The 12,073-nt window shown below is 37.8% G+C and overlaps 1 protein-coding gene across 5 annotated transcripts in view; it reads left to right on the forward strand.

Moving 5' to 3' along the window:
- Positions 1 to 12,073, forward strand: part of gtdc1 (glycosyltransferase-like domain containing 1) — a 41,500-nt gene that overhangs the window by 23,491 nt on the left and 5,936 nt on the right. For 3 of the 5 annotated variants that reach the window (XM_084122686.1, XM_084122688.1, XM_084122687.1), the window contains exons 5-7: positions 5,168 to 5,263; positions 5,372 to 5,566; positions 11,293 to 11,402. In XM_084122686.1, the coding sequence (XP_083978812.1) occupies positions 5,168 to 5,263; positions 5,372 to 5,566; positions 11,293 to 11,402 (401 nt within the window). The remainder of the gene's footprint in view (positions 1 to 5,167; positions 5,264 to 5,371; positions 5,567 to 11,292; positions 11,403 to 12,073) is intronic. The other 2 variants (XM_084122690.1, XM_084122689.1) reach the window with 1 other exon arrangement.

Consider the following 12,073-nt stretch of genomic DNA (forward strand, 5'->3'; position numbering starts at 1 on the left):
TCAAAGTGTTATTAATAATATTTATATTTTAATAATAATTAAATATTATGTAAAGTTTGCTGTGAACCAAAAAGCTCTCAGATGTTGAATACACCGGATCACAAGCTGCTCAGGTGCTGCGCTTCGCTTTAAAACACGCAGCGCATCAGACTATAAAGCTATTTGATTAGTTTGCAGCACTAAACTATATGATTATCGGGCATCCCCATTTTTTTCTTTTAATTTTACATTTGATGTAATTAATTATTAGCTTTTCATCAACTCTTGCAGTTCCTTCAAAACCCCCCTCAGTTGTTTCCAAACCCCTGTTTGAGAAACCTTGACTTTCTAGTTTAAAGTGACCGCCGTATGTATATCTTGCTAACAGCCTTGTGTTGTGAAAAGACTGAAGTTAGATTCAGTTGGTCACTTTCTTTTCCACAGTGCCCAGCAATGGCTTAAAAATGTCTTCTGGAGTTCAACTGTTGTCTTGGAAAACAAATACTTGAGTTCTCTTTTCGATACAGAGGTGATGTTTTCATCCTGCTTACACCTGCTCAGCTTGTTAACAAAAAGAAGAGAGCATGTAAGCAAAGTACAGACAGTGAAACATGACATCATTGCTCATGTTACGTGTGTAACTGAAACAGAACTGCATGGGCATTTTTGCTTACTGTTATGTCTCTATGGTAACACCACCTTTACACAAATTGTTATAACTTTCTTATCATTTTAAACTAATTTCAATCTGCCATCTTCCATTAAGCAAACAAATATCTCTGTTTAGAATAAAACAATACTTCCATTGCCACTGTTAACATCTAACAACTGAAGAACAGCTATGTGCTTGTAAGGGACTGATATGTTGAGGTTTTGTTTGAAGTGATCATGCTGTTATGCGTCTGTTTCACATGACAGATGTCATAGAAGGGGCAGACTTTGACACAACTGCACAAGCCATGTCAGATTTGGTAAGCCATATGCACATTACATAATACAGAAAGTCTGTCATTGCTAACGCATTCCATAACCCGATGCGACCATATCCGTCATTTGCGTTAAATGGAAATGGGGCAAGTCTGTAGTGTCGCTGGAAACCTCTAGTAGCCTTCTGTTTGGTTACCTCCTGTTGACCTACTTTAGCTGTACTGCATGTCAGTCTTTGTCATTAAAATTTGGAGTCCCCATCCCAACGCCCTCAGAGGTATGATATTTTTATTCTCAGTGTCACGTAGAGTAGACTAAAGTCCAGGATGTGTGCCGCAGTTGGGACAGGAACTTTGGCGTTTGACTATGAGGTCAGTTGGTAATAATGAATGTAGATGTTAATGTGCAGTAATGACCTTCTCTGTCCACATCTCAGAGGCTCTCTTCAGGTCTCCTGTGCCCATCATACCAGACCTCTGTCAAGCCACCCTACAGGGCACCCACACTGATGAGACTAATGCTGGCCACGGTGCTTTCAAAATGACACACTTGGCCGCATTAAACCTTTGCGTGATCGTTCGCTTTCGCTCAGTGGGCAGAGAGTGTTATAGGGATGTTTCAGGTTCAATACAAGTTAAGCTAAATTGACACTGTTTGTGGCATGATGTCTGTTACCACCAAAAACAATTTTGACTTTTTTTTAAGAAAAAAACCCCATCATGGTTACAGCATCATAAATGGGGCTGATAGCATATAGTTTATAGCCACAAAACTTGAATATTTTACACTGCCATTCAAGAGTTTGGGGCCTGTAAGGTTTACTATAAGGATGATGCATTTATTTGTTAAGAAATGCTGTAAAAACGATGCTGAAATATTTTTACAATTTAAAATAACTGTTTTCTGCTTGAATATATTTTTATTCCTGTGATTGTCACGGTGGGTTGCAAGAAGGCAGACAAAGAAGAAGATAATTTCCAATACAATGTTTTAATAATAATCCAGAAGACAGGTAAACAGGCTGAGCAACACACACTTCCACATAACGGTGATCGGACAGAGAATGGGTGTGAGGGACAAACTTATAAAGCAAACACAAATGAGGATGATTACTCAAACACAGCTGAACCAAATTAACTCATAATGATGGTGACCATGGTAACAAAGGAGTGGCGGGAAAACTGAACAAAACATGTGACTAATGAAACAAACTGTAACAGTAATGGCATGCTGAATTTTCAGCATCATTACTCCAGTCTATGCTGATTTGATGCTTTAGAACATTTCTTATTATCACCAATGTTGATAATAGTTAATATTTTTGTGGAAGTCTTTTGTAATTATAAATGTTTTCTGTCGGTTTTGGTCATTTTAATGCATCCTTGCTGAATAAAAACATTAATTTCTTCTTTTTCAAAAATGAATGTTTACATTTGTATAAATTTATAGGAAATATTTCAATTTCAATGCCAGTAAAGTCAGTTGTCAAAGTAACTAAAGCTTTTGTACTTTTTTTGCTATCATTTCATGCATCTCAATCTGACTTGTGTTTTTAAAAGGAAAGTGCTCTCAAAGGATTAAATATTTGATATAATCTATAATTTTTTCATTAAATTGGAGCTTCTTGATCAGCAAATAACAAATAAAAGTGAACATTTAGACAACTCTACAAGTCAAGTCAATTCAAGTCACCTTCATTTATATAGCGCTTTTTACAATACAGATTGTTTCAAAGCAGCTTTACAGTGATAATAGGAAATGAATGGAACAGAGATTGTTTTGGCTATACAACAGCTCTAAAAGAAAGTCATTGTCTCTACAATTCAGTTCATACATGTAAGTGCTTTAACTAAAATATTTGGATTTTTATACCCTTTGGGCCATGTGTACTTCGATTGTAAGCGCCTCATTATCATCATAACTTTTGCTTTCTTTTTTTATTTATTTTGCGAGTTAAATATATTTTTGGTATTAATCAACATTATGCTACAATTGAGCTTAACTTGTAATGAACCCAGTTACTTTTAGCTGTCCTGAGCTACCCAGAAGAACTGCCCGAACTGCCGGAGAAAGTTTGCACGTAGCTCTCTCCGCTTCTAAGCCGTCACAACGGCCAACCTCAAGATCAATGGAATTTTTCATTAGCCTGGGAAAAAGAGACCGCTTGTGATTATTGCCAATAAAGGAAATTAGATGAAATGATTTTTGACTTTGATTTTCTTTCCTCCCTCTTTTCCCCAACCGTCCTTTCACATTTAATCAAATGCAAGGTAAAAGTCATCTCTGAAATTGCGCCTGATTTATAAATAAGCTAATTGGTGGCATTCTCCCTCTCCTGTCAGTGGACACGGCTGTGTTTTTATTGCCTAGTCAAAACCTCCTCGTGTAATTTTCAAAATGGCCCTCGAAATGAAATTTTCCTCCCAGCTTGCAAAGCAGCTCCATCCCTCATACCTTGCCACAACCACCTTCTTGTCATCTCTTTAGTGCAGCTTTATGTAGCCTGGCTCTCCTATCCACATCTGTTAGTTAATTCATCCATTGTGAAACTCTTCCCTGGCACTTTTATCAATGGCTAATCTAATGGAGGTGAACTGTTGAGTGACTGCTCTCATTGATACTCTGTCTTTCTCAGGGACGTTGAGAGAATAATAATGACACCGTTTCATATTTGGATGGCCATTGATCGCTGCTGAATGCATATTTACTGAGATGGAAAGGGGATTAGAGCATTGCATCTGAAACGACAACTTCAAAAGAGCGAATAGCGAATGCTCTGTGGACATTTATGCTGTGGCTTTAACAGCTTTCTTTGAAGGTTCTTCCATTCAGACCACAATTTGCCTATCTGTATTTGACTCACGCTTCCAGAACTTGATTTCATCTAGAAGAAAGTACGGTCAAAATGCACAAACATATACACGATTGTGTCCTGTACCTGGAAACGCTTTCAACACAGTTGAGAAGACAAAGAACCAATGAGAAAAGGGAAATAAAGTGCTGCTTTCTCTTCTCGTATAATTATTTATGACCGGTACACAACTAACTTGGAAAAAGTGGGCGGGAGAAATACACCCAACATTGTGGTGAGTCGAGGCAGCAATCTGTACGTAACTCAGAGAGAAACTCTCTTTATACTCGACTGCCTTTACAGCCCCTTTTGTTTTGAAGTTGATGAGTTCTCCAGCACTTGGAAGAATCCACATATATTATAAACATATTGTGGGAAGTCGTGCTAAATCGGTTAGTAGTTTGTCATGTTGTATTGCTTCCCTCCACCACAGAGACTTTGGCTCACTAAAATACATATATAAGTGCCACTTAAGACATCCTCTTTATTCAAGCCAGTTTAATGAACTGTACTATTGCATTATTTTTATTATTTGATTTCATTTGATATTTTTTATATTATTTTCTTGTTGCAGAGTGACAATGTTAAATACTCTACTGTAACTGTAATGGATGCTTTCATCAGCAGCCAAGTGTTTGCTGTTAGTGATCTTACTCATTAATCTTTGGAAAATGATGTTGCATCATGAATATCTTGAATGGCTTTTGTAAATGTTTTTGACTTGTTTTGGACTCAATCTGGACTAAAGGAATAGTGTCATATATCTGTCATTTCATAAAGCGGTACAAGGTTGTTTCTTTTTGGATTTTTACATTGCCTTCGGTTTTGCTCCACTGCAAAAAATAATAGATCGTCAGTAAGCATGGGGGAATCTCGCTCTCAAGCAGCTAATTGGCTCGCGTCCATCACACAACCTACAATTAGGACTCGCGGTGCCATGGAGGCAGCGCATGGGCTGTGCAGTCGCAGAGAATGGAGAAAGTGCTTTCTGCGTTTTATGGATTGCTTTTGGCAGAGAATTACGTGAAAATGTGACTTGTTTTAACTTCTTTGACTTGTAATAATCATCGTGGTTGCAGAATACATCAGTCCGGCTGTGTGCTCGACATATTTTAAGGCCGGGGAGAGAGAAATGCCACATGAGGGCCCTTTTTTTCTTTTTTAAAATGTGGTTTTAGTTACCTTCTTTGTTTATTTTGCTCAAACATGTAATGTTCTGACTGGTGTAGCATATGAATTATTTGCTCCTTATGTTGTTTTTCATTATAGAAATCAGTGAACGTTTGAGAAAAACATGTTTGAATCAGGAATGTGTTTACAGTCGTAGTGTGTTTTTTCTTCTTTTTTTAAATAGTTTTTCCATAGTTTCTCTTATGTTGTTTTATAAGGCTTTTCCTCTTTCGTCCTCAGATTCCTCCCTGCTCACAAACGTCTCAGGCATTCAGTGCGGTGTGATGATATCCACGCTCATGCTGCTCAAAGCCACGTTCAAACCTCAGGTCCAAGGTAACACTCTGTAGCACTGAAGGCTGTTTGTGCATTAAAATGGCTAAGACTGGTTATTTCTTGAGTAAATGATGGGGGCCTAACTAATGACCTTATAATAAACTCCAGCAGCTGTCCAGACCTCACGATAGACTCTGAGCTACCTGAGAAGATTCTCAATGTGGCGGGGCCACAGCAGTCCTTGAAGCCCACGAGTGTCACACCCCACCAGGAGACGTTGGACAATCAGCCAGTGTCCCGTACGTATGATGATGGTGAGAGAGGGAAACTTCGGCCACTCCACATAGTCTGGCCACATCGCTGGTAAGACGTTCATGAAAACATTAGAAAGATTTATTCATCAAGAGCTTATTTAACATGCATTTATTTATAGAAATGTGGATTTAACAAAATACATTAAATGTATCACTTTTTAACATTAACTGACTGATTCTTTTTTTAATTATAATGACAATGCATTGTAAAAATGTTTCTTCAACTTTGGGCACTTCTTATATTGTGAACTTGCATGCAAAATATATATATATAATTTAGTAAAACAAACCCTCTTACATCATTTGTGTTTGATAATGTTATGTGGTTAAATGACAATTTAAACAACTTAATGGATGAATATTAGTCTTTCTAGGGCTAATTTCATATCTAGCATTTGTTGTATACTTAAATACACACAATTAGTATATATTTTAGACTTTTGTGAATTTGATAAAATGCATTTTCACACTATAAATATAGGAATAGTTTATAATTATTTATCTCTTTGTTTGTAATCTCTTTGTTTGAGGCAAGGGTACAACAATAAAATGTTAGGCGTAAGGCATCTGATAAGTAGATCAAATAAATAACTACAGCATGGCATTCGTTTAAAAACAAAAAAATCCTGTTGTCATAAAAATCAACCCATGGTACATGAAAGTGCTGACACCCTTATTTCATACAATTGTGGAAACTGCAGAGTTGAAAAATTCTAGAAGATTGTTGATCATTTTCAAATTGATCGACTTCAAACACGTGCGACATAAAAGTGCCTCGAACATTAACCTGAATACAACTACCATTCTGTGAGTTATTTGCTTTGGATTGTCCAGGGAATTGTTTGACAGTACGGCAGAGGCATGGAAAATGGATAACATGCTTGTTTTGGTACAACATGCATAGATAGCCCACTGGTTCTAAGCAGTTCGACCCCCTCGATGGTTGTGTAATATATTTCAGCGTCATCTCATTGTTTCTCAAGATCAGTCTTGGCATTAGAATATTATCAGTGCCATCGGTGGTTGATTCCTTTCAATTTTGTTTTTTATAGTTTGTATGAACAGATTCTCAATTGCAGAAACGACAACAGAAGGGAACGTCTGTGCCATTGAGTTGTGTTCACAGGGACTGATGGGGGAGGGATGAGAAAATATTTTATTGCCCGCAGGATTGCTTTGTGGTTTTTGTTGAAGTTTAAATATCTTCCACTCCCCATATTTTAGACCTCTTCTTGGCATGAGTGGAAGTCAAACAGCATTGTATCTCTACCTCATTTGCCATGGGCTGAGAAAAAAAAAGGAAGAAAAAAAAGAAACTGTTGCTCAAGCCACATATTTCTCCCATGACTCTTTGCTCATCTCTTGGCAGTGATGATATGTTTCCTTACCAAAAAACACCCATAAATCAGATTAACAACCGAAAAGACCACCGGTGTCGAAGTTTGATGCTGGCACGGGGATTTTGCAATGTTTGTTTGTGTTATGTATCTGTCATTCACCTACTCTTGTATCAGTAACAAAAGCGTCCATTGTGTAATCTCTTCAAAACTGAGCAAAACACAGATGGATTAGCGCTGTTAACATCCATGCCTCGTAAACGTTGGCTTTGGTCCGAGTTAAATTGGGATTTACACAGGGCGAGAGCTGCTGGAAAATAAGAAGGGGCTTGGATTATCTTTGACAGTGTGTCCCATTTCATCCTTTTTTCCAGCCTCTCTTTTTGTCATCATCACTGGTTGCAGATTGTTAATCTCCATGTGGCCTGGATAGGTCTTCATCCGTTGGATTACAGGACTGTCTTATTGCAGGCGCTGACTGGGGCGTATGGTCAGAGAGGGCAGCTGTTTGCAGGTGCATGTGATGAGGGCTTAAATTTGCTTCTGAAAAGCCCATTTACCTAAGAGGGTAACCTTGTTTTTCACGGTGACCAACAGGCACATGTTCAAAACTGCAGTGAAGAAGACATTTACTAAAGTACACCATCAGACACATGGGCTTGCATGGGCTTTCCCTCTGCTGGACCTTTGTATTTCAGGCGATCATTCTCTGCTGGCAATTACGCAATGTTTTTTCTTTTTCTTCTGTGGCCTGTCTTGAAATCCAGACATATTTGTGTATCTCTTGTTCTTCGCAGACTGTGCAGCGGGCACTAATGACCAAGTAAAAAAGACACGGGCACTGACTCGTCACCACACTGTGCTGGCATGGATCGTGACTGGTTCCACAATTCTTCCTGCGCCCTGCTAGACCCCCATTAGAGAGGGATGGCGCTTGGAAGGAGTTTTGAAAATGGCACAAAGGATTTAAAGCCGACTTGCGAGCGAAGGCAGAATTCCAGAAAATATTTGACTTTTGATGTCTGCACACAATTAAAATGATTCAGGGTCACGTAATAGTAGAGAAGTGGAAAAGAAATCATTTACTGAGAGTAAACATATTATCAAAGACGTCAGCACATACATTTCCACAACCATTCGTGTATAGTTACCCCCTTATTAGGACCCCACTGTGAACCCCTCCCTGCGGAGGAACAGTGAGAACTATCGACACGGTCATGGTTTGTTTTGTCTTGTTTCACCGGAGTCTTTGCCTCCGCTATTTTCAGCTGACCCTAATCAATCCCCAGATAACTGAATCCTGGGCTTTCAAGAGCCCCATTAATTAGCCCTTTCGCTTCCTTCTGATTTGAATCCTTTAACGTCATGCATTTGCAGTAAATAGAGTTTGAATTTTAAAACATGCACCTCATGGGTGCGACTTAAAGGGGAATATTTAATCATAGCTGTCTAAATGAGAGGATCATATTCTTTTAAGTGGTACCGGATGACTGCTAATGAGGATTCGCCGGGTCCCTGCAGAACCCTTTTTTTGTATTTGTTTTATTTGGTTTCTGTATCATTGCACTCTAAGGTCAAAGGGCAAGAAAACCCCCTATTTTAGTATTGGGAAGTAACACACACACACACACACACACACACACACACACACACAAATATATGTGGGCATTTACACTACTGTTTAAAAGTTTGGGGTCAGTAACATTTTTTTATTGTTGTTGAAGGAAATTATTTAGCAAGGGTGCATTAAATTGATCAAAAGCTACAAACAATATATTTCTGTGTGTGTGGTGTGCGTGCGTGCGTGTGGTCCTGGTAAACCCTACGTTAAAGGGACAAAATGTCCCAACAAAGATGACAATATTCGAAATCCTTGTTCTTGTGGGGACATTTTTTGGTCCCCATGACAGCTTATAAATCAAATTAAAAGTTGAAAGTTTTCTGTGATGGGTAGGTTTAGGGGTAGGGTTAGTGGGATGGAATATACAGTTTGTACAGTATAAAAGCCATTGTCTATGGAAAGCCCCTATAAAACATGAAAACCCAATGTGTGTGTGCAGTTTTATTACATTTATTTAATAAATTATTTAATGGAATTTTATAATAATATCAAAATATACAATATGTATAATAAATATTTTATAATAATAAATACAAGTATTTATTATGAATACCGCTTAGAAAGTAAGAGTAATCGTGATTGATTTTTGCAGTGTTCATTTGTCCATACTTGCAGTATAATCTCCACCTCAAACTTTATTTGGGTCATCCATGTTTGGCACCTATCATAAACATCTTGCATTTAAAATGTCCCTTAAGTGTAGCTTGTAGAAAGTTTCTTATAATTAATCGCTAATATGCTTGTGATGTACGTTTATTAATCTGCCCAGACCAGACGTCACAGGCCAGCAGCAGCCGCAAGTGCATTTTAGTGAACTTGTGTTTGTGCGGGTCTCCACTCTTCCAGTTTTAGTGCGAGAGGCACGTTGAGCCCCAGCAATCCCTGCATAACATAACTGACATATTAATTAACCCTCCGCTATGCTGTCAGTAGGAAATAAGGCATCATGGTCCTCATGAAGGCTGTTTTAGTTACTAGACTGACAGGCCGGGTAATAGGCATCCCTGCAGTCGCCATGTCACCTCCCCGCAGGTCAACCAGTCTTAGTCCGGAGGAGGTAGCAATCACATCCACAATGTAGCGAATCAAAGAGGCTGCAAAATTAATGAGGGAATCAACGTCAAGCCAAGAGGGAAAAGGCAACATAAAAGAACCGGAAATGAGAGGAAATAAGCCCTCACTAATACCTCATCTAAGGAGATTCCACCCAAGTGGGAGGTGTCTTTTGTCAAAGCGCTTCTGCCCCGGTAATTGTTTCTGACCTTCAACGTCGTCATTTTTGTGAAGAGAGCTCTTTCTCAGATAGTATACCGAACGACAGTGCTGACGAGCTCAGAGATTTGTCAAAGCCTCTTTTGTGCGACGTGTATGAGCTCTGTAAGGCCGTTGTTCGGTAACGTACCTCTGCTTTATCAAGAGGATGAGCCGCATGGATCACCATTTTACTGTCAGGGTTTTGAAAGGACTTCAGGCGCGCAGTTTAGGCCAGAGAGAAGGATTTCAAACCAGTACACCGAGGGTCGTTGTATTCGGAGGGAAGCTTCTTCATCAGATGTGCTTTCTGTTGGTTAGCCACATTCGTTTTTTTTGATTGCAGAATAAAACAGGGGCTCGCAGTGGAGCGGTCCGAAATGCACTTCGGAAGTAATTACGTGAGAAAGAAGAATTACACCATTACGGCCATTTGATAACAGAATTGTTTAAAGCAATTGATTTTTAGTTTTTTTTGGAAAGAGTAATCATCCAGCTCAAAGATATACAGAAAATTGTTTTATTTTATTTTATTTTAATTAAAAAAAAATATATATTTTTATTTTTGTGTTTTTTCTTGCAGTGCAAAATAAAATTGAAATAGAATTTAATAAAACATATTCTTTGAAGTACTCCTCATTTAATCTTCTCAGAACCTGTAAAGTGTGACTTGGATTTAAAGGCACACTTTAGACTTCAGAGTGAACTATTTTTGAGGTAATGAAGCGTTGCCAGTGATCGCTGTGAAGCTGCTCACCAGATCTCTTGGCTGAGTTCAGAACTTTAATGGAAGCACACCAGCAATCAGCGTCCTGGCTGGATCACAGTGACAGAACATGTGGCCTCAGCTTCAGATGTGTAATTAAGGTATACGAGCTGTGATTCCAAGAGGAACTTTGAGAACTTATACCACGCACCCTAAAATGTAAATAATTGTATTAGCATTTCCATTTGTTTACACATTTCTGCGAAATCAAAATTAAAAATGTCAAACACTGACATTTTTCAGGGTTTTTTTATCACAGATTTTACCTTTTCTCCGTATGTTTTTTATTATTTCAACAATAACATCAGAGCATATGTAAACAGAAAAGTTGGTCTTTAAAAAATAATGAAAAGCAGAAATGGTCACAAATTTTGCATGGATATTTTGTAGTTACAAAAATAAAGATTAGTTAAAGATGCTAATAATAATTGTTAAAGATTAATATTATTATTAGTTAAAAATACTAATAATACTAACAACTGTTAATAAACAACTTTTTTCTCTCTCTCTTGTGTGTGTGTATGCAATTCAGCAAGGGTCCATTAAATCGATCAAATGTCTTGTACTTGTGTGGTTGGTGATGTTCCTCGTTTAATGCATAATATAATATAAATATGATGAAATAAAATATGCTATATGTTAATGTTAATATGATGGGCACTGATTTTAATTTTCTACACTTTATTTTTTAATTCCTTTTTGGTAATATTTTTTGTTACTTTCCTGCTATTAATTAATGTGTATTTATGTTATTGTTTCCAAACTGTGAAATAATCAGTGTTTTGTCTTTCTGGCTAAAGGGAACATGACAAAGACCCACAGCTGTTCTTCCAGACCTTACTGAAACTCAAAGAACGACAGCTGAGCTTTGAAGTTTCTGTCCTGGGAGAGACCTTCACTGACGTTCCAGGTACATCATGTGCTGTATGGATTAGGGATGGGGATATAATTACCGCAAGCATTTATGGTGTGATAACAGTTATTTTAGACAAAATGTTCCAGTTAGTAGCATATCATTTTTTTCTTCACCAAAATTGTCTGTCTTTCTTTCTTTCTTTCTTTCTTTCTTGGAATGATTTAGTTGTTTGACGTCTCTGATGTCATGCACAAATGTAATTACATGTTTAACTTTGAAACAAATTTGTTAAGTGCATCGCTTTAGGTTCAAAGATTGTCTGTTTATCACACACAGTCAATGTTTTCATTGGCAAAATACACTCCTCATTAGTCGACAATTATGTTTTAATATCTTTCGGACAGTCTTAAGTATTTATGGTGTCGTGTTCATTTCATTTATGTGCCCGCACACTCTAGCGCTGCCAAAGCGAGACTTACAGGAAACACAATCTCTTATATTGAGATGCAAAGTTTTATAGTGGCATAAACAGCCACGGGACCAAAAGAAATAAACAGATCGTAAAGGTTGCTCATGTTATGAAATTATGTTTACGATTGCTCGGAAGGCAATCACACTGAAACGGTTTTAATCTATTTTGATTTTGCTAATAGGATCACATTATTGATTATTTGTGCCCTTCTCCATTTTACGTCCAAATTTATGATGGCCTTGCTTATTTTATC

Source organism: Abramis brama (assembly GCF_963993115.1).
Source record: "Abramis brama genome assembly, chromosome: 8".
Lineage (NCBI taxonomy): Eukaryota > Metazoa > Chordata > Actinopteri > Cypriniformes > Leuciscidae > Abramis > Abramis brama.